Raw genomic sequence first — 22,007 nt, 5'->3', positions numbered from 1 at the left:
GATTTTTGTGGCTCCTTTTTGCGACATCCAGAGGCCAGATCAAGGCCGCTGTGTGAGGTTGCCATGGCCCCAATCTGGCCAGAAAAGGGGTGGCCTCCTGCCGCCCCTTAGGGGCCATCTGTACAGGTCATTACTCTACAAAAGATGTTGTAGTTTAAGCTTTTGTAGTCTTGGTCTACTTCCTCTTGTCCCTGGAACTTTCATTGCAGCTGCACAGCAGAAACAAATAAGGTTTCTGATGGAGGCAAGAAAAAGTATTTCAGAAATCTTTTTCTGGTGTTGTACACTGTACCTTTCAGTTAATTGTTCTGCTATTCTCACAGTTTACTGAGACCTTGCATGTTGCTGAGAGCAAAAGCATGGCAGAAACACAGACACACACACACTGCAGCCTGGCTGCCAAGTAGCACTTCAGGCTTCACATGAATACCCTACAGGCATGTTACTCACAGCATTCCACCAGCTGCTCCAACCTGCAGTGTGATGTCAGCAGAGCTGGAAAATACTACACAGAATGCTGTGAACAATATGATTTGGGGAGAGCATGTGAAGGCCTGTTGGGAAACAGAGTTCTTCAATCAGCAAATTCTTATTCTGAAACTGTTGCTTACCCAGACTGGGTCCACACAGGAGAATACTCCAGGACAAGCCCAGAGCTTTCTGGCCCCATAGCAACCCTGACATCCCCCCATTACCTTGGGCACTCAGCTGCAACACTGGGCTCTCACATATGTCCTCCTGTGCCACCTGCCACCAATGCCATTGGCATGAGTTGCTTGATTACATGGCTGGGCACCTCATTCTGAACTCAGAGTGACTAGTGCATGCCAGCAGAGGTGGGTGGCATAGTGGGACACACTGTAAACAGCAGAGGGCTCCAGTTCTTTGGAGAAGAGTTGGAACAAAAGATGATCTATTTAAATTCAAATCATTGTAAGGGTTGTATACCTTGGATTTGATCCTGGACTGGCTAGACATCATGTAGACAGTTTGCACCGGAACAGAGGATTGAACCATGTGTCACCTGGACTGATCACCATTGGGACTGTGGGAGGATGTTTTATTTGGCCCACATGCATCTTGGCAACACTGGTGAAAGCCACAGTGGCTTGTGCCCTGATTGCCTCAGGCTGCTGTGAGTGCCATTGAGTTATGAACCAAAATGCCACCATACAAACTTGTGAAGTTTTTGCAGCATTGGAGGCTGTGGATTTTCAGCATTGGAGGCTGCAGGTCCTTTGCCACAGAAGCAGTCAACCTACTCTCAATGTTATAGTACTACCCTTTAATCAGACCTCATCTGGAATATTATATCCAGTTCTGGACACCACAGTTCAAGAACAATATTGACATGCTGGAATTGAAAAGTGGTATCAAGATGATCAAAGGTCTGGAAAGCCTCAGGAAGAACAATTTAAGCAATTGGGTATGTTTAGCTTGGAGAAGAGAAGACTGACAGATAGTATAACCATCTTTAAATATCTGACATGTCACATAGAAGATGCAGCAAGCTTGTTTTCTGCTGCTCCAGAAATTAGTACACAAATCAATAGATTCAAATTACAACAAAAGAAAGCCTACCTAAACATTAGGAAGAACTATTTTGCTGTAAGAGCTGTTGGAGAGTGGGATAGATTGCCTCAGAGAGTGATGGACTCTCCATCTTAAACAGAGGTTGGATGAGCACCTTTAAGAATTCTACGTATTAATGATTTTCAATGCCTTACTCTGTGCAATGATAGAAATTTGGGGACTGAAGTAAAATTCCATTTGGAGAAGCAAAATACTTATAGGGAACTCAAAGCCCTCATTTGCCTGCTCCCAGCAGTTATATCCCTTGATGAGAGGGCAATAACAGCTTAAACTGAAGCAAAGCTGAATATTTCCACTAGTTTTTCCCAATGTTCACATTTTGGAATACACTTCTTCAGAATACACACTTTGTTTGTATGCTGCTTTTGATTACAGAGCTCTCTTCCACAATTCTAAGAGTGTATATTACAGATTGCCTTTTAGTCTTTTTTGTATCTTAGTTCAAAAGCGTAAAATCAGATAAGTTTGCGTTAAAATATAAACCAAATGAATGTCTACCCCATCTCTGCTTCAACAACAGCCCTGCCAGAATCATCTTTGTAACACTGGTGTTACTGAAAGGTGAAACAGAAAGGTGAAATCTAGAGGTTGGAGAGGAAGAAAAGACCTTTTGGGGCTTCAAATCCCAGGAATCACAATAAGTGCCATGAACATGTACCAGTAAACTGGCATGTACATTGATGGTGCTATATAAAACAACAACAATAATGTCTTTCAAAATCCCCCAACTATTGTGGCTCATTGTAGTAAGCAACAACGACAACAGCAAAGACCACAACAACTTTTCCAAGTAAGTGGGTTAGCAAGCTATTTCAGTACTGAGGCTTTTGATCTTCACAGTCTGATCTTTTAGCACTAACATGTAAAGAATCTCAAATCTGTAGCTGGTGGGATTTATGCTAATCCCATCTGACTCCTTTTTATCTTCCGGCCCTTTATTGCTCCTTTTGTCTCAAAATGTGCTGTTTCTGAGGAGCATCAGTGATATAATAATAGAATCCCTCCATATTCAGTTATGTAACTGGCAATGTTCCTCAAGTGAGTCAGCCAATGAATCATGGGAGATAAAGCTTAAAGCTAAACCATTTTCTACTCTTCAATAATACCAAATCTCCTCCTCCTCCTCCTCCTCCTCCTCCTCCTCCTGGCATCAAGTAAATTAATGCAGATATTTCATTTTTCTCCCCACTCATTTTTTTTGTAACCATTTGTTTTATTTTTTCCAAAATGCTGAGCAGCACACTGTTCTGTGTCTGAGTACAAAGTGAAGCCTTAGCAATCTGTAGTGTGGCAATGTTACCAGTTATGGAGAGACTTGTACAGCCTATTAAAATCTGAGTAAATACAACAATACATCGGGACAAAATGAGAAAGCAGACCCAATTCCCTGGTTAGATTCAACAAGCAGAATTGCCCTTCTGTTGATGAGGGACACCTGTGTCCCAGTATGCCTGTGGAAAGCTCCACAGGCATGGATTTTATCCCATGGTATTTCTACCAGAAGTTTGGACATGTTCCTTATGGGAACCGTAGTGGGCCATCCATATCGGGAGGGGTTCAATTCCTTCCCATCCCCATCCCCCGATGGATGCAAAAATGCACAGACAATCATGCCCCATATTATTCAATGGCGGCAACATGAATGTATATGCTTCAGTGCATGTGCGTTCACATACCCACCATTGAATAATAGGGGACATGGCCATCTGCAAGTAGTCAAAATCATGGATCAGAAGCTTGCCAGTACAGTGGGCCCTGTATAACTCCAAGGATCATCCACCAGCATGACCAGGTAGTCCAGTATGTAACTTTTCCATGCTGTGGAAACCTTTCCAAGCAATCACTCTACCAATTAGTTTGCTCACTTGAAGGGCCCCGGGATCAAGGTTTATTTATTTATTTATTTGGAGTATTTATACCGCACTCTTCAGCCAAAAAGGCTCTCAGAGAGGCTTACAAATTTAATTAATTAGTTCCCTGCCCTCAGGCTTACAATCTAAAAAGACATGATGCAAAAGGAGAAGGGAGTGGCAGTGGGGAAGAGGATCAAGGTTATCAATGACATTAGTTTGGAGATACTTGGTAATTCCAACCCAATCCAGGGGCATCATTAGGGGGTGCATGGGTGTGTGGAGTGTGGAGTACACCAGGTGATACTACTCCCCAAACGCCTGTCTTTGGGATGAAATGGGCTTTGATATTTGTCTGTGTCCTTTAGAAAACTGGAGCTCAGTGGAAGAAATGGTATAAGTGGGGTGAGTCTCAGAGGGAGGAGAAAGGAAAGACCCTATGCTTTTTAAACAATAATTTAAAATTTATTTTTAAAATTAATTTTAAATTCTTTTTACATTTTCTTTAAAAACAGCACATCTTACCACATAAAGCAAGCTATTGGTCTGTGTAGAAAAGTGAAAGAGAACCATTCAATACAAGCTCATGAAAGCTTTGCATTCACTTATGATGTTGGAAATGTGCAGGGGTGTGTGCGCGCTAAGGCAGCAAGCATAAAAGGTGACACATCAAATGAGAGTTACATTCAGGATCTACCTTTTGTGGACAGAAGGTATTCACTCATGGCAGCTGCCTCTGCCTCAGTTTCAGACATTTCTACACACACGCACGCACACATGCACACCACAGCTTATATCAATCAACCAGATTCTTGACCCTCTCTGTAGTGATGCAACTTACATCACATAGGAGTTTATCACACAGGGGGAATTTGGAAGTTTAAATGGGGTTTATCCTAAGAAAATCACACAATTACTATTAAAGCATGATTAAAATTTGCATACACAGTGGTCATTATCCCAGGAATAACCAGGCAATAAACAGCAACAAGCCATTCACAGGATTTTCCCATGAATGATTTGTTGCTGTTTATTGCCTGGTTGTTCCCAGGTTAATGGCGCTTTAATCTCTTTTGATTGCAAGATTAAAAATATTTGTTAATGTCCACTTATGCTTGCCTAGGTTAGAAAGTGCACATACTGAAATGTCAACACTGTAAGGTCTTATATGCTAATTTTAAATAAGATTTATTTTATTATGTAAAGAAACTTATTTATATTTTTCAAAATGTGTGTGCCTAGCAGATTCTGAAGGAGAAAACTGCAAAGAAAATAGCTATAAGGACTTAAAATAGTTATTGTGGAGTGTTCTTGTCTGCCAGATTCCATTAGTCAACTGCTTGTTCTCAATAATCACACATAAATATACTATCCCTCCATCTTTAATTTTATTATACAAACTGATTTTTATGTACTTAATCTCCAGAGCTCTTAGCTTGACCCATGCAAGTAGAAAAATAGGATTAAATGTTTTTAAAACAGCTACTGCCGAGGAAGTAAAATCCCCATAGGAAAGGAAAGGCTCTGGCACTTCCATGAAAAGAGGTTAAATAAGCAGACATTAACAAATTGAGTCAGTGGTGCGCATTTGCTGCAGTAATGGCTTGACATATGTGATGCCATTTGCTTTAGTAATTTTTAGATTCAGTATAAGTTGTTCTTTTCCTCCCATTCCCTTCTCTCCCCTTTTGGAAGTGACGTGTGGTTTGAAAAATGTCAAAGTAATTACACTTTAAGGGTCAAATTGTAACATACACCTTGTCCTAAATTCAACTTAATCCTAATGAAAGGAGACCCAAACAATACAACCTACTGTATTTGGATTGCCAAATTCCTATTGATTTAATGACTACTATAGTTGGGTCTAACGTTCGGATTTAGATCATAGTCTATCTCAATACATTCTTTTCCTTCTGAATAAATACATAGGGCACAGATCCATGGACAGGTAGGTGAGAGTTAAATCTCCCCTCCAGTTGCTTTTTTCCTCAAGGAGTTTTAAAAGGGAAGAAATCTCTATCAATGTAAATGAGAAAGAAGCCTCCCTTCCTTCAACCCTTTATGTGATGGTGGGTGGCAAGATAGCTTTAGGAAAAGAAACAGATTTAAAGCCCCTGAACCCCCATGCAGTTATCCCAGATTGAATTGTGGCCCTATTTTGTTAATGAAATAGGTGTAAAAAAGATCATTGGCATGGTTTTTGTGGGGGGTTTTTGGCTATGTGGCCATGTTCTAGAAGAGTTTCTTCCTGACGTTTCGCCAGCATCTGTGGCTGGCATCTTCAGAGAGCCACCCAGAAAGAACCATGGATGACTTCACATCATTGGCATGCTTTCTGTTTAACTTGCCGTGCTGTTTGATTCCCAAGGCTTCAATTCTGCACGTATAATCTGCAAAGTAAATCAAAGAGCCTCACTTCCAAGTATGTCTTTCAAATTGATGTGTTCATTTCATAAACTTCTCTGGCCCCACAGGGATAATAAATTCAAATCTCTGTTAAATCATAAAGTTTATTGGGTAATATCAGGCCAGTCGTTCTGATCCAGCCTTAACCTACCTCTCAGGGTTGTCATACAGATAAAACAGGATTGCTCTGATGCTTGGGTAACAGCTCTGAGGAATAAATAGAAAAAGCTGGGTAACTGTTTCTGGGATTTCTTAATGTATCTGAGGGGAACAGTATCTCAAAATCTGAGCTTAAATGTAACAATTTTAAAATAATTTGTTAACTGTAATTAGTTTCTTTCCCAACTGGTTATATTACAAATGCAGTAGTAGCTTAACAAAGGATAGTGATACTCCATTTGTGGTGTGACTGTAATTTTCTTGCTACTGTAATTGTGATGGGGTCTGGCTTCCAGAGTTGTAGCTGGGGGAACTGAATAATTTTAGCAATTGGGGTAGTTTTGCCACCCCAATGAGAATTCTGTCCCACAAAGTGAAATTTCCTTCCAGTCCCCAAATTTCTAGCTGAAGTTTGAAGTTAAGGCTAGAAATTAGGTTTTTGAAGAAAATTTGCCTTAGGAGCAAAAATCCTATTTGGAAGTGCAATGCCTTCATCCCTCCCCCCTCAAGTGTTGGTTCATATTATTCCCACAATTGTGCTGCTCCATTCAGAGTAAACCAAAATAACTGTGGCGGGTTACAGACCGCCATTTGGGACGTCCTTAGGACGTCCCAGTTTAAAAAAGGGGCGTCTCTTCTAGACACCCCTACTCCTGTTATGGACTCTGTCCGTAACAAATGGCGGCGGCCGTTCCACATGGCCACTGCCATTTTGACATCTTGGACGCCTAGCGTCCAGACGTGTCGCGGCGGAAGTGACGCCACGAAAGCACGCCTTGAGCTTTGCGGTGCCACTTCCGGGGCCCAGGAAGGAGCGCAATTTCCGTGCTCCTTCCTCGCAGCATCCGGGAGTCCCGTGGTTTAGAAGCTGCAGCTCCCGGACGCTGCAAGCGGCGCTGGGAGCAGACCGCCGCATTTCGGTGGTCTGTAACGCGCCTGTCTTAATTATTTTTGAGAACACCTGAAATAAAAAGGATCTTGCAGCACCTTTGAGACCAATTGAGAGAAATAAGTTGAAAGCATAAGATTTCGTAGATTTAAGTCTACTTCATCAGAGGTATTACTACACTGGAATTTAAGGTGCTTTGCCAAGTTAACTATAATGGCAACTAATTTCTTAGAGGAGTGTTCTTGGAATGTTGATGGTTATTAAAATAACTTTTCAGGCTCTGATCTCTGTCATATATCGCACTGATGATGTGAACTTGGGGGGAAAACAGCTGTTTACAGAAACGCCATAATTTTTGATGAAGTAGATGAATATTTATAGATGGAAATCCCTCCTGCAATGTCAGTTATCATCTTGAGACTCTCAACCTGTATTCTAGCCATAATTGCAACTTGCCAGAACAGAGAGGAGTTAGTCTGGGACGCTTTCACACTGCATAATTATAGTGCTAGGATCCCACTTTAACTCTCATGGCTGCATCCTATGGAATTCTGGGATTTGTAGTCTTGTGAGGCACTAGAGCTCTCTGGCTGAAAACGCTAAACATCCTTCTGAACTGCAAAAGCTAGGATTCTGTAGGGTGTTGCCATGGCTGTTAAAGTGGTAGCATAGTGCTATGATAATGTGGTGTGAAAAAACCCCTGTTCTCAGTTGTTGCTGTGGCAGCAACACAGCTACCAATGGCCAGAAGATGTCGCTTCTGCTAGAGTTCACCAGGGAAATAGGTGACACTAAAGGCCAGCAGGGTGCCATCATGTAAAGCTGCTCATTTGAGAGCTGAGCCATCTGTTGCCAAGGCAGTAATTGGATCGGTCATGGTTTATCAATCTTTACGTACATTCAGAGCACTAGCCCTGAGAAATTGCTCAAATTAGACAAGTGTGCATCAGGAAGATGGGCTAATGAAATCTACATGCCCCAGCTCTTCCAAATATTAGCCAATTCATCTCCCAATGCGTTCTGAAGACGTTAGCATCCTGTTCCATATTTACAAGGCAGTAAGAAAGATGTATGATCTCATAATTTTTAAGATTCACGTCTACAGTCATTCACAACCAAACGCGACTGCATAAACCTACCTCCTAAGCCAGGCAACAACCAAATCAAGGGGTTTCCAAGGTCGAATGCTGTAAGCTGTCAACCACATTTGCAACAACAAAATCTAACCAAAAATTTGATATATATATATTTTTTGCCCCAGCTGTTTTTGTCCAAAAAAACCAAACAAACCTGTGCGTGGCAGGTATGTAACACTTGGTGATATTTTTTTAAAAAAACCTAGAAGTAACAATGTCATAAAGTGCCTACTTTCCAAGTCTTGTTCTGGTTAGATTTTGCAACAAAAATGTAACTTTGGGAGACTAAAATATCCTGTCTGCCTGGATGAAGGTTAAAGAATCCACGTATGAGGGACTGCCTGCTCAGGTTTGGTATATTCATTCCCTCACTAAAATCTGTCCTCAGCAGAGGAGGGATGGAATTCAAGTTATGACAAGCATATCCCTTGCTAGAAGGCAAATTGTTTAAGAGAGATTTATTGACGCTTTCATGAAACAGACAATGCCTCTAAGTGTACTTGGAAAGAGTCAATGTCCTCCTCTGCCACAAAATGAGAAGCTTGGCTGTTGCAAGCCTTCCACTAGTTCCCAAATACAAAAGGAAGCAGTTGGCTCAAAAAATCTTGGATGTATTCCCACCTCTCTAATCCTTCCAGGAGGTAGGCATTGGTATTCTGCCCCTGTGATAGTTAAACCAAGACCCTCCTGATGTTTTGGGCAGCAGTTCTCCTAATTCCTGAACATGCTGACTGAGACTGAGAGAGTTGCAGCTAAATCATCATGCAGGGTGTTGCCTACCCTTTAAAGTAAGACTGGAAAACATGAGGCCCTCCAGATGCTGTGCGGCCACAACTCCAAACATTCTTCATCACAAGCACTATTGATTTCTGCATTGTAAAACCACTGGGAGTTCTGTAGGAGGGCAGTCAGTGGTCACAATGATGTAATTTTTAAAAGCATAATGCAGAAAGGACAAGAGGTACAATATTGAGCACAGACACTTTGTTCTTCCCTGAGGGTATTAACTGGTCTCTCTTTCTTATAATTTTTTAAATTAAAAACAAAACAGCAACCTGGCAATTACCAACTAAAGAAATTTCAATCTATCACTATCACAGGCCTACTTTTGTTGATGCTGCATATAACAAGCTATCACATTCAGCAGAACTGTGCTCTTTGGCAGGGTGGGTGGGGTAACAGTTGTATAATCTATGAAAGTCCCTGCCAGCACATGTGCTGACAATCAGAAGTCCAGGTGACTTTGGAAGGAGATTAAGCAAATTTTCAAAAACAAGGTTATCTGTGACTTCCACTCGTAATGGGAACAGATAACTCCCAGGGGTAGAGACACCATGCTTCCTAATGTGAGCAGCTGGTGACTTATAGCAGGAGAGGGCCCTTGAGTCATGACCAGTTTGTGGGCTTTCCAGAGGCATTGGGTTGCCTATTGTGAGAAAAAAGATGGACTAAAATAGGTCTCTAACCTGATCACATCTAAGTGCTGTAGACTGAGGTTTGCATTACCAGGCAACTGTAGCCTCAGTGGGGACAGTCTGGGATGTCATTATCTGCCAGCCTCAATTCCCATCTGTAATGAGCACATGCAACATCTACCAGACAAAATTCTTGCAATTGTAACATGTTGTATGTGTGTTGTGTGCCTTCAAGTTGTCTCCAACATTTGGCAACCCTATCATGGGATTTTCTTGGCACAATTTGTTCAGAGGAGGTTTGTGCTTGCCTTCCCCTGAGGCAATGTGAATCAAATCCTTGTTTCCATATTACGGTATGCTGGTTCCTTCTCACTGTAACACACATTGCAAAATCCAATGCATGTTACTTGTAGGTTTTCAATAGAGGCCACCTGGGGTAGATTAGACAGGCACAGCCCTACATCAGTCCCTGCTTCAGAAAAAATAAGCAAACACAATGTACATGCCCATCTTTTATTGCTTTATGTTGGCTTTCTTCACTGCTTTGCCTGAATTTTATTTCCTGATAGTCAGTCAAATATTACAAATCTAGCACTGGTACATCTCCAATTCACACTTCACAGTGCGGTTTCAACCTATCCAAGATTTGCTACTGCTGACCCACTTTGCCAAGTGAATAACTGCCCATCCTTGTCCCTGGTTCCAGCTTGTCTGGGAATACAGTACTAGTTCCTCTTACTCTGAGATTCTCGGTACTTATTAAATAAGCAGCAATTTGAAGCTTTTCTCCATCTCAAACTTTGTGGCCCGTGGCAGAGCACATGCTTTCCACATAGAAGGTCCCAGGTTTTGTCTCTAGATATGGCTGGGAAAGACCTATCTTAAACCCTGGAGCTAGTTTGCTAGTTAGATGGAGAGATAAAACTGAGTATCACAGACCAAAGATATGACTCAGTAAAAATGCAGCTTCATATGCATGCCTTTACCCAAGGATAAAGTCACTCTTTTTAAGTCTGTCAGCTTCTTCCAGTCCTTAAAAGCCCAGATATGAATTTTTAATCAATTCCTACTGTTAGCTGCAGTCTATGCCAGTGGAGTAGTGGTGCGATGATGAAGAAAACCTGGGTCTCTCCCCCCCCCCCCCCACTACAAGTTCCCAAATTGCCAGTTCTGGTAATTGTATTCCAACAGTTCTACGTAAGAGGAAGTAAGGATGAATTCTTATGCCTACTATACTCCAGATCCTAACCATCAGTACACCTGGTTGCTGGATATCAGAGGACATTTTTCCTAACACGTTTTAACTAGGAAATGTGGCCTGACAAGAACTGCACCATATATATAGCATGAACATTAGTTATCCTCACCCACTACTCAAATCCAGCAGTGTAGACCCTGAATTCACTGTAATGTAAATCCTTTACACAAAAACTGATGTAGCAGGACTGCAGTATCAGGTGTCACAGCATGGTTTAGTTTTGCAAAAGGTCTTTCACAACCACATGGAGAACTCCAATTGCATATAATTTCCAGGAGCTGAAGACTAGCATCTGTAAGTGTTCACACTGTCTATAGCTGTGCTGAGCCATGTGTTTTGATAGGCAGCCACTACATCTTATCAGCAAGAAAGGTGAGGTGGGGTGGAGGAAGGTTAAAAGATTTAACTTGGTCTTCCACAGCAGCTTCAAGTTATTGTGTTTCCTTCTCTTGGTACTACCAATTAAAACTTCATCATACTGTTTATTCAAATTAATTCTTGGTTAAGCAGGAAGAGTAAACTTAGCTGAGCAAAGGGATTTACTAATCGCTACCACCCTTCGCAACCCTGTGCACTCCATGTGAATTTGCTCTAGACAGTTGGGGGACCCTCCAGAGCAGATCTGGGAGGAGTGCAAGGGGGAAAAGAAAATTCTCTGTTCATGAGCAGAAACCTATCACTGGATTTAATTTACTATTCACCCCACATCTCAGACCATAGCAAAATCATTTGTTTTTGTATTAACAGGGCAGAATGCAGAGGACAACAAGTAATGAGTTCCATGTGTCCATGGGAACTCTGGACTTCTATTTCCCATACAGCACTCTTATCACAAGTCAAACATTCTAAAGTAGAAAGGTTAAAAAATAAATTTGAAGTGCAATGTACACTGACTGCGCTATCAATCAATCAATCAGTAATATGGTTGGAAAGTGTGCTGTTCAAAGGGGAAAAAAGGACAGGTTGCATACCTGTAATGGTATTTCTTCAAGTGGTCATCTGCGAATTCATACAAATGGGTTGCACTGCACAGGCGCAGTACAACCCATTTGTATGATTCACAGAGACCATGAAGAAGAAGTAAGAACTCACTGTGTATGCATGAAGTCAGCACATGGACCCAAAAAATGCATCTGATTTGAAAAGAAACAAGAGATGGACACACCCACTATACTATGTTTTCCATAACTGAAAAGGACATCATGGCCCTCAAATCACAACCACGTGCACTACAATATTCTTCTTTTATTTAGTTTACAGAAGAATTTATCAGTACAGGTTGCAAAGAAAATGTTTAGTGCTATTTACAATTTGTTTTAAAACTCTGCTCTATACAAATTTAATTTTGATCATTATGAACAATACCTTTGTAGGCCTACTGCATATAAAGCATTTTGTCAAAGCAATAACATTGAATAAAATAACCTGATTACATTTAAATGAAGTTGACCATTCAAAAAACACAGAATGCTTGTAAGGGCCATGGATTCAATTACAGAACACAATGTCAACCTGCATTTTTAAAAAGCCTAGAGCTATTTATATGGATTATTGTTGTATTATTCTATACGCCAATCTATATTTAAGTTCTATAGTCATGTTTTTATAAGATTTTTATTAAATATATTCTACAGATTTGTAATTTCAACTAGGAAGAATCTCTCCCCAGTGGAAAAAATATAAAATCTTTTATATTTTTTTACAGGTTTAGATGAAACTAACTCATGCTTTAGTGCTGTGCAATTTTTTAGCATATCAATTCTTAAGTCTATGAAGTAAAAGAATGGCATCCTTTGTAACTATGTATGCTTTTTTTTTTAAAAAAAAAACAGCTTTTGACTTCCAATACAATTGCAAGCACTAATACCAAATGCAGATAACATAAACAAACAAAAACTCAGAGGTTTTTCGATTTTTTCTCCTTTTTCCATTTAGTTATTTCCTTTGAAGTCACTAATGAGCAAGCATGACTCTGGACACTAAGATACAGATGGAATAAGAATGATTGAAAAACACTGACTGTTGATATTCAAAGACATAAAATTGATTAGTAAATGAAGTCTTCTAATATTTATGCACATTAATAAAAGCCTATGTACTACAGGAAATTACCCCTCCCATATTAAGGCTAGGAAATGCACTCTCTGCACTTATCTGTGCTGTCTGAACAAGCACTCAACTAATGTACAAGAGAAGAGTGCATATCAATGAAAAAAATCAGTTACAACAGCCCTCTACAGAGTGCTTAAAAATTACAGGCACATTGTTTGTTGCTGTGAATATATATATATATGTCTATAGTCAGACAATTTTAGTTAGTATTTGTGCCAGATTGGCCACCAAGGCTGACTTAGGTAGAATTATTTTAGTAGTTATTTTTTTCTGTTTTTCAGTTGGCCATTACTGAATTCAAGAAAACAAGACTGCTGAAAGTATTTTCCAGTGCTGATTCGTTTTCTCTGTGTTTCAAATACTTAAGAACTTTTGCTGATGAGGTCTATGTCTTGCCAACCATTTTTAGTGCAAATTGCATCTAGAAATCTTGATTGGTTAAAGTTCAGATTAAGAGTGATTTTATGGCAGAAAAATGATTCCTGTTGAAGAGAATAGTTAACTTTTCTTTAGAGAGAGAATGCATTGGAGAAGTGACGTATTAATAAGCTTGTTCAACAACTAAAAAGTAAAAAGGTAAAAAATGGTGTTCATTGTTCTAGGGGAAAATGTGACAGTGTTCATGTAATATTTCAGTTCAATGGATTCACAGGTAGACTCTTCCTAATGGTGATTGAAGCAATGTTGGTCTCCTCTAGTCCAGCGGCATGAAAGACAAAAACTATTCTAAATCACAAGCAGCAGATACAGCAGAGCTTTTACAGGATCACACAGCAATTGCTCTCTCCAGTTTTTTCACGATTTCTCTGACCTATAGAACAACAGAGAAATTGTAGATAATTAAAGAAAAATATTGCTCTGTATGCAGTCTAACAGTTACAATCCTGAATGGCACTATAGGTTTTGGCAACATGTCTTTAAAATGACAAGTTATATTTCCATTTCTGAATTTAAATGCCGTAGTTCTAAAAATGGTTTAAACACACCTAGATATCTCTAGGATTTTTCAGTCTGATTTATTTTATAAGCTATTACACATATGTAACTAAACCATGGATACTTTGGCTGTGCACCAATCAGCCTACCTTGAGAGTTTGGCTCTGGCAATGTCTCTCTAGCCACCAAATGCATCACTGTAGTCTTTCCAAAAGGAAGTTTTAATGCTATGTGAAAAGAAAAGAATAGTTTGTTAAATACTCGTCATAATCCATACAATGTTGGAAGCCATTACTCTGACTGAATATGATCCTGTTCAGAGACTGTTTCTATAATACCCAAACTGATACTTACTGTGTGGATATAAATCACATTACATAGTTCAGTACAATTTTAAGTATTTTTTTTCTGAATTATGTCAGCACTGTGAAGATCAAAAGTGGCAATTTCTCAGCAAAATATCTACCCCAGAGCACAATGTTTAGAAACTGAAAAGGCTAAAATTGCAGCCTCTACAGAACAGTATAGAGCTTGAAAGTATTACATAATATATTGTACAACTGTTGAAAATATATACTGTACATACCACTACATACACAACTATTTTACCTACCAGATACAATTTACAAGTTCACAAAAATTAAGAATATATGAATTCCTAAATGAAGGAGTTAAACCATTTGTATAAAAATACAGTGTGCCCACGCCATATGTGGGCGCACTATACACAGCTTCCAGCATAAGCAAAAGCCACACAGCGAGAAAAACAATGGTATGTGCCCCATTGTTTCCAATGGGACATGAGCATACGGGGATTTCCCCTTATGTGGGGGATCTGTGTAATGGGAGGGCCCACTGTATTCTACCACAGAATCTTGCATTCCTATATTATTTATGCAGACAACCTACACTTTCCATTTACTTACTTCCCTTTCCATGTAAAAACAATTTAAAACAAAGTGGTTCTTGTGATGCACACCCACCACAATCCACTCCTATGGTGGCAGGCACCTGGGAGTTCTTATCCCACCGCTGCCACTAAAATAGGTGATGTGCCATTCTAAAAAGACAGACCTTTTAAAGACTCTGTTTCAAAAGACCTTATAATGGTAACGTGGAGGTATTTAAAATAAAGACAAGCTTTTATTAAAATAAAAACTGAACTTTATTAAAACAGTTGCTTTATTTAATTTAATTTAATTTAATAATAAAGTTGATCACTGTCTCCTGGTTGATTTACTCTCTGACCTTGGGTTCTCTGACTCTGCTCTCGACTGGTTTAAATCTTGTCAGACAGATATTTTGCAGTGGTCACGGGTGGTCAGACTTCATCCTCTGTTCCGCTATCTGTTGGAGTTCCCCAGGGCTCTGTCTTGGGTCCCCTTCTGTTCTCTCTATACACAGTGTCTCTAGGTAAACTCATCAGTTCTTTTGGTTTCTCCTATCATCTGTACGCTGACGACACTCAGTTGTATCTCTCCACCCCTGACCTTTTGACGGGGCTTGAACAGCAAGTTTCTTCTTGTCTGACTGCCATCTCTCAGTGGATGCGGCTTCGGCGCTTGAAGCTCAACATGTCTAAGACTGGGCTTCTTGTCTTTCCACCTAAACCCACCCTTCACTATTCCTTTTCTGTTTCTGTTGACGACACTTCTATTCAATCGGTTCATCAAGCCCGCAGTCTTGGCTTCATTTTTGACTCTTCTCTGTCATTTATTCCCCAGATCCAGGCCACCGCCAAGGCCTGTAGATTCTTTCTCCACAACATTGCCAAGATCCGTCCATTCCTCTCAGCCTCTACTGCCAAGACTCTAGTCCATGCCCTAGTGGTTTCGCGACTAGATTATTGTAACCTCCTTCTGACAGGACTTCCTCTTTCACACCTCCATCCTTTAATCTCTGTCCAGTATTCAGCTGCCCGTATTGTCACATCCGCTCGCCGCTTTGACCACGTTTCACCTCTTTTATCCTCCCTTCATTGGCTTCCCTTCCGCATCCGGTACAAGCTTTTATTATTGATTTTCAAATCCCTCCATGGATTGGCCCCTCCTTACTTATCTGACCTTCTTTCTCCTTACATTCCTACTCGCACCCTCCGCTCTTGTAGTCAAGGTCTCCTGTCACAGTCTAGGACTACCACTGCCCCCTCCCGAATTCGTCCTTTCTCGCTTGCTGCCCCTTACTCCTGGAACCTTCTTCCCCCACATGCACACCTCATCACTTCTCTACCCAGTTTCAAAACTGAGTTAAAGACTATATTGTTTAGAGAAGCATTCCCAGAGGTGAGCCCCTCTCTGACCCAGGAAGCCTCCTTTTAAGCATCCATTAAGAAGCCAAGCCCTTCCTCCAGTCGATCTGCCTTGGTCCAGGCCTCGGAGGTGGAGAAGATCTGCTGGACCTGATCCCATTCCCCACCACCACTCCCTTCTCTTTTTGTGTCGTGTCTTAGAATCATAGAATCATAGAATCATAGAATCGTAGAGTTGGAAGAGACCACTAGGGCCATCCAGTCCAACCCCCTGCCATGCAGGAAATCCAAATCAAAGCATCCCTGACAGATGGCCATCCAGCCTCTGTTTAAAGACCTCCAAGGAAGGAGACTCTATCACCTTCCGAGGAAGTGCATTCCACTGTCGAACAGCCCTTACTGTCAGGAAGTTCCTCCTAATGTTGAGGTGGAATCTCTTTTCCTGTAACTTGCATCCATTGTTCCGGGTCCTGTTCTCTGGAGCAGCAGAAAACAAGCTTGCTCCCTCCTCAATATGACATCCTTTCAAATATTTAAACAGGGCTATCATATCACCTCTTAACCTTCTTTTCTCCAGGCTAAACATCCCCAGCTCCCTAAGTCGTTCCTCATAGGGCATGGTTTCCAGACCCTTCACCATTTTTGTCGCCCTCCTTTGGACACGCTCCAGTTTCTCAACGTCCTTTCTGAATTGTGGTGCCCAGAACTGGACACAATATTCTAGGTGGGGCCTGACCAAAGCAGAATACAGTGGCACTATTACTTCTCTTGATCTAGACACTATACTTCTATTGATGCAGCCTAAAATAGCATTGGCCTTTTTAGCTGCCGCATCACACTGTTCACTCATGTTCAACTTGTGGTCTACTTGGACTCCTAGATCCCTTTCACACGTAGTTTCATTCAGCCAGGTGTCACCCATCCTATATCTGTGCATTTTATTTTTCCGCCCTAAGTGCAATACCTTACATTTCTCTGTGTTGAATTTCATTTTGTTAGCTTTGGCCCAGCTTTCTAGTCTATTCAGGTCATTTTGAATCTTGATCCTGTCCTCTGGGGTATTAGCTATTCCCCCTAATTTGGTGTCATCTGCAAATTTGATAAGTATGCTCCCAATTCTGTCATCCAGGTCATTGATAAAGATGTTGAATAACACTGGGCCCAGGACAGAGCCCTGTGGGACCCCACTGGTCACTTCTCTCCAGGATGAAAAGGAGCCATTGTTGAGCACCCTTTGGGTTCGGCCGGTCAACCAATTACAGATCCATTTAACGGTTACTTTGTCTAGCCCACATTTTACAAGCTTGTTTGCAAGAATGTCATGGGAAACCTTGTCAAAGGCCTTACTGAAATCAAGATATACTATATCCACAGCATTCCCTTCATCTACCAAGCTGGTAATTTTGTCAAAGAAAGAGATTAGATTTGTCTGGCATGACTTGTTTCTCTGAAACCCATGTTGACTTTTTGTGATTATGGCATTGCCTTCTAGATGTTCACAGACTCTCTGTTTAATGATCTGCTCCAGAATCTTTCCTAGAACTGATGTCAGACTAACTGAACGATAATTGTTGGGATCCTCTTTTTTCCCCTTTTTGAAGATGGGGACAACGTTTGCCCTCCTCCAGTCTGCTGGGATCTCTCCTGTTCTCCAGGAGTTTTCAAATATGATTGCCAATGGCTCCGATATTACTTTTGCCAGTTCTTTTAATACCCTTGGATGGAGTTCATCTGGTCCCGGAGACTTAAATTCATTTAGATTAACAAGGTGTTCCTCTACTATCTCTTTACTTATTCTGTGCTGAAATTCCCCTATTCTGTCCTCTGCTCCATTATCCTCAGGTTGAGCACCCTTTGCCTTTTCTGAGAAGACTGAGGCAAAGAAGGTGTTGAGTAATTCTGCCTTTTCTCTGTCTCCTGTTAGCATTTTGCCATCTTCTCCACGCAGTGGCCCTACCGTTTCCATCTTCTTCCTCTTGCTGCGGACATATCCAAAAAAGCCCTTTTTATTGTTCTTAACCTCTCTAGCAAGCCTGACTTCATTCTGCGCTTTGGCTTTTCTGACTTTACCCCTACACATGCCTGCTATTTCTTTGAATTCCTTTTTCGTGATTTCCCCCTTTTTTCCATTTCTTATACACGTTCCGTTTCAAACTTAGCTCGGTTGAAAGTTCCTTAGTCATCCATCCTGGTTTCTTGAGACACCTCCCGTTTTTCTTTCTCACTGGAACTGTTTGAAATTGTGCCTTCAGTATCTCCCTTTTGAGAAAGTCCCATCCGTCCTGAACTCCTTTATCTTTTAGTATTTCTGACCATGGAATCGCCCTCAATACTTCTCTAAGTTTACTGAAATCCGCTCTCCTAAAGTCTAGGATGCGTGACTGACTATGCCTGGCTTCTCCTTTCCACTGTATTACAAACTCCAGGAGAACATGGTCACTTCCACCTAATGATCCCACCACTTGCACCCCATTAACCAAGTCATCCTTGTTGGTTAGGATCAGATCTAAAATAGCTGACCCCCTTGTTGCCTCTTCCACTTTTTGGACCATGAAATTGTCTTCCAGGCAAGTGAGGAATTTGCTAGACCTTGAGGATTTTGCTGAGTTTGACTTCCAGCAATTATCAGGTTAGTTGAAGTCGCCCATCACTACTACATCTCTCTTTTCTGACTGTGTGGTCATCTGTTCTAGAAAGATATCATCCAATTCCTCAGTCTGACTTGGGGGTCTGTAGTAGACTCCCACCGTAACACCCTTGTTGTTTCCCTCCCCTTTGATTCTTATCCAGATGCTCTCCACCTGGCTTCCATGATTGATGTCCAGGATCTCTTCACTGGTGTAAATATCTCTGACATATAGTGCTATTCCTCCTCCTTTCCTGTTTGGCCTATTTCTCTTAATAAGGTTATACCCCTCTATTTCCACATTCCAATCATGAGACTCATCCCACCAGGTTTCAGTGATGCCTATTATATCATATTTGCTTTGTTGTACTAGGAGTTCAAGTTCATCTTGCTTATTTCCCATGCTCTGTGCATTAGTGTAGAGACATCGGAGACCATGGTTCCCTTTTACTTGCTGCCTGTGCAAGTTTTTTTGCCTCCCACTGCTGGGTCCTTGCACTGTTTGCCTTGTTTCCTCTATGTCAGTTTGACTATTTTCGCCATCCCTTTCGCCTTCCTTAATATTGTCTCCCTTCCCCTCGGAACTCAGTTTAAAGCTCTCCTGATCAAGTTCTTGAGACTGTTGGCAAAAACATTTCTTCCAACTGGCGTGAGATGCAACCCGTCCGTTGCAAGAAGTCCCTCCTCATGGAACCGCAGCCCATGATCGAAGAATCCAAATCCTTCTCGGCGGCACCATCTGCGAAGCCAGTTGTTCACATCTGCTATTTTCCTCTCCCTTCCTGGACCCATGCCCTTCAACTGGCAGAAGAGACGAGATGACAACCTGTACATCCATTCCTTTCAGCTTCCTACCAAGCTCCTCGTAATCCCTTTTGATGTTCTGAATGCTGTGTCTTGCAGTATCATTAGTTCCCACGTGGACCAAAAGGAAGGGGTATTGGTCAGTAGGCTTGACCAGTCTTGTCAGCCTCTCTGTCACATCACGGATCTTTGCACCTGGAAGACAACACACCTCTCGAGACATCTTGTCAGGCCTACAAATCACTGCTTCTGTACCCCTCAGCAAGGAGTCCCCCACTACGACCACACGCCTCCTCCGAGGCTTAGCAGCGACTGTTCCCTCGGGTGGGACTCTCAGGGTCCCCTGCTCTGTCCCTGAAGTCTGTCCATGCTGCTCTTCTTCATCCTCCTTGATAAGGGAAAGAGCTTCGAATCGATTCTCTAGCTGCAAGCTCCCCGAACAATTCCTTCTTGGCTTACTTCTCTTTGTGACATTCCTCCAGCTGTCTGCCTCCTCTGTTTGGCAAGTGACCTCTTCCACCCTAGCATCTTCCTCTGTGTGGTACTCGTCCAAGATGGTTAGTTCTATTGTGTCCAGGAAATCCTCTTGTTCCCTAATATGCTGAAGTGTAGCTACTCTGGACTCCAGCTGCTGCACTTTCTCCTCCAAGAGTGCTACCAACTTGCATTTGGTGCATGTGAAGTTCTCCACTTCTGTAGGCAAGAAGAGAAACATTCCACAAGAGTTGCAGGTGACTGCAGCAGATCCCTCGTTGTCCATACTGCAAGGTCTTTAGTAATAAATATAACAGTCAATCTACTGGGAATACTTCTTTAAAGGTAAGTACTGGCTGCTATCTTACACTTAAAGGGAAGGTTCTGTTTCAATATCTGATTCTAACCTGTTGCCACTTGAGCAGAGTTGTTGCGTTAAAGAAAATGAAAGTTGGTATATAAAGCTAGTCTGCTAGCTCCGCCCCCTTGTGACTCACAGATGTGACTCACAGAAGCTCCTCCCCTTCAGCAACGAGCACACGGTCTCAAGCACACGGTCTCAATATGGCTGCCCAGCTGCTCCTCTCCTTCTCCTCTCTCTGGCCGGACTGTTCTGGAAGGCTCTGGAAGTTGGTATATAAAGCTAGTCTGCTAGCTCCGCCCCCTTGTGACTCACAGATGTGACTCACAGAAGCTCCTCCCCTTCAGCAACGAGCACACGGTCTCAAGCACACGGTCTCAAAATGGCTGCCAAGCAGCTCCTCTCCTTCTCCTCTCTCTGGCCGGACTGTTCTGGAAGGCTCTGGAAGTTGGTATATAAAGCTAGTCTGCTAGCTCCGCCCCCTTGTGACTCACAGATGTGACTCACAGAAGCTCCTCCCCTTCAGCAACGAGCACACGGTCTCAAAATGGCTGCCAAGCAGCTCCTCTCCTTCTCCTCTCTCTGGCCGGACTGTTCTGAAGGCTCTGGAAGTTGGTATATAAAGCTAGTCTGCTAGCTCCACCCCCTTGTGACTCACAGATGTGACTCACAGAAGCTCCTCCCCCTTCAGCAACGAGCACACGGTCTCAAGCACACGGTCTCAAAATGGCTGCCAAGCAGCTCCTCTTCTTAGATTGTAAGCCTGAGGGCAGGGAACCGTCTAACTAAAAGATTGTATGTACAGCGCTGTGTAAATTTACAGCGCTTTATAAATAAAGGTTAATAATAATAATAATAAACAGGTGTTACTTGAATAGATAACAGATATACATTATACATTAATTCAGGCACTTGTATTTTTCTCGTATCATTTAGTTACAGATTTAGTTAACTTCTCCACACTCTCTCCTGTAATTAACAAACCCTCACACCGTCCTTATCTTTAGGTTCTTTTCTTAAACCTACACCAGCCACCAAGGCTAAATATCCCTCAGGATATGACCCCACAGCAAATCCCTCTCTTGCAGTCCTGTGTGTATAAGGAGGCCCTCAACACTGGACTCTACCCCTCTATGTCCCCCACTTCTGGACTTTCAGTATAACTGTCCCTCTCTGGATGTAGCAAGACCCTCTTGCTCTGAAAACCAAACCCTATCTGAAGTGCTTAACTGCCACAACAGAACTTTCGATCTCTCCCTGCCAGCGTCTCATTGGCTGAAGGCAGCTGGCTCGTGATTGGCTGCCGCTATTGCTAAGCTAATCCATCTTTTCTCCACAGTTCTTTTTTCCTTTTTACTTGAAAGTTCAGGTAAATAACATCTACAGCTGAATAATATTTTGTTATTTAATGCCAAAAAGAGAGGCACACAAAAATATAAAACTGCTACATCACCTGATTAAATAGCAACAACTAAGTCTATCATCTATGCAATACTTTTATGAACAACTAAGAATGTGTTGTAATGACCACAATGCTTTTAAAAAGGGTCATGTCTGAGAGAGAGAAAAGGGTCTTCCTGCAGGTAGACAATGGTCCTGAGGAGGATTTGATATCTTTAGCACATCACCTCTTTTATTTTCTCAAACTTAGCCCATCACCTGGTAGCCTGTGATAGCATTACTACTCCCATTGTATTAATCTTGCTCCTGTTCTGCACAAGAACATGCTCTCAGGAGGTC

General features: G+C 41.7%; 1 protein-coding gene across 1 annotated transcript in view; it reads right to left on the bottom strand.

Annotated features, from left to right (window-relative positions):
- Positions 1 to 11,936: 11,936 nt before the first annotated feature.
- UBL3 (ubiquitin like 3) overlaps positions 11,937 to 22,007 on the bottom strand; it is a 48,974-nt gene continuing 38,903 nt past the window's right edge. Inside the window, exons 4-5 of the mRNA XM_089512555.1 lie at positions 13,904 to 13,981; positions 11,937 to 13,629 (exon numbers count right to left, since the gene is read on the bottom strand). Of these exons, the coding sequence (XP_089368681.1) occupies positions 13,577 to 13,629; positions 13,904 to 13,981 (131 nt within the window). The 3' untranslated portion in view covers positions 11,937 to 13,576. The remainder of the gene's footprint in view (positions 13,630 to 13,903; positions 13,982 to 22,007) is intronic.

The sequence above is a fragment of the Sceloporus occidentalis genome, unplaced genomic scaffold (genome assembly GCF_023333645.1).
Source record: "Sceloporus occidentalis isolate IW3139 unplaced genomic scaffold, rSceOcc1.0.p SCAF_2, whole genome shotgun sequence".
In the NCBI taxonomy this organism is placed as follows: Eukaryota; Metazoa; Chordata; class Lepidosauria; order Squamata; family Phrynosomatidae; genus Sceloporus; species Sceloporus occidentalis.
The sequence above is the reverse complement of the archived record's forward strand: the minus strand, read 5'-3'. Positions and strand labels throughout refer to the sequence as shown.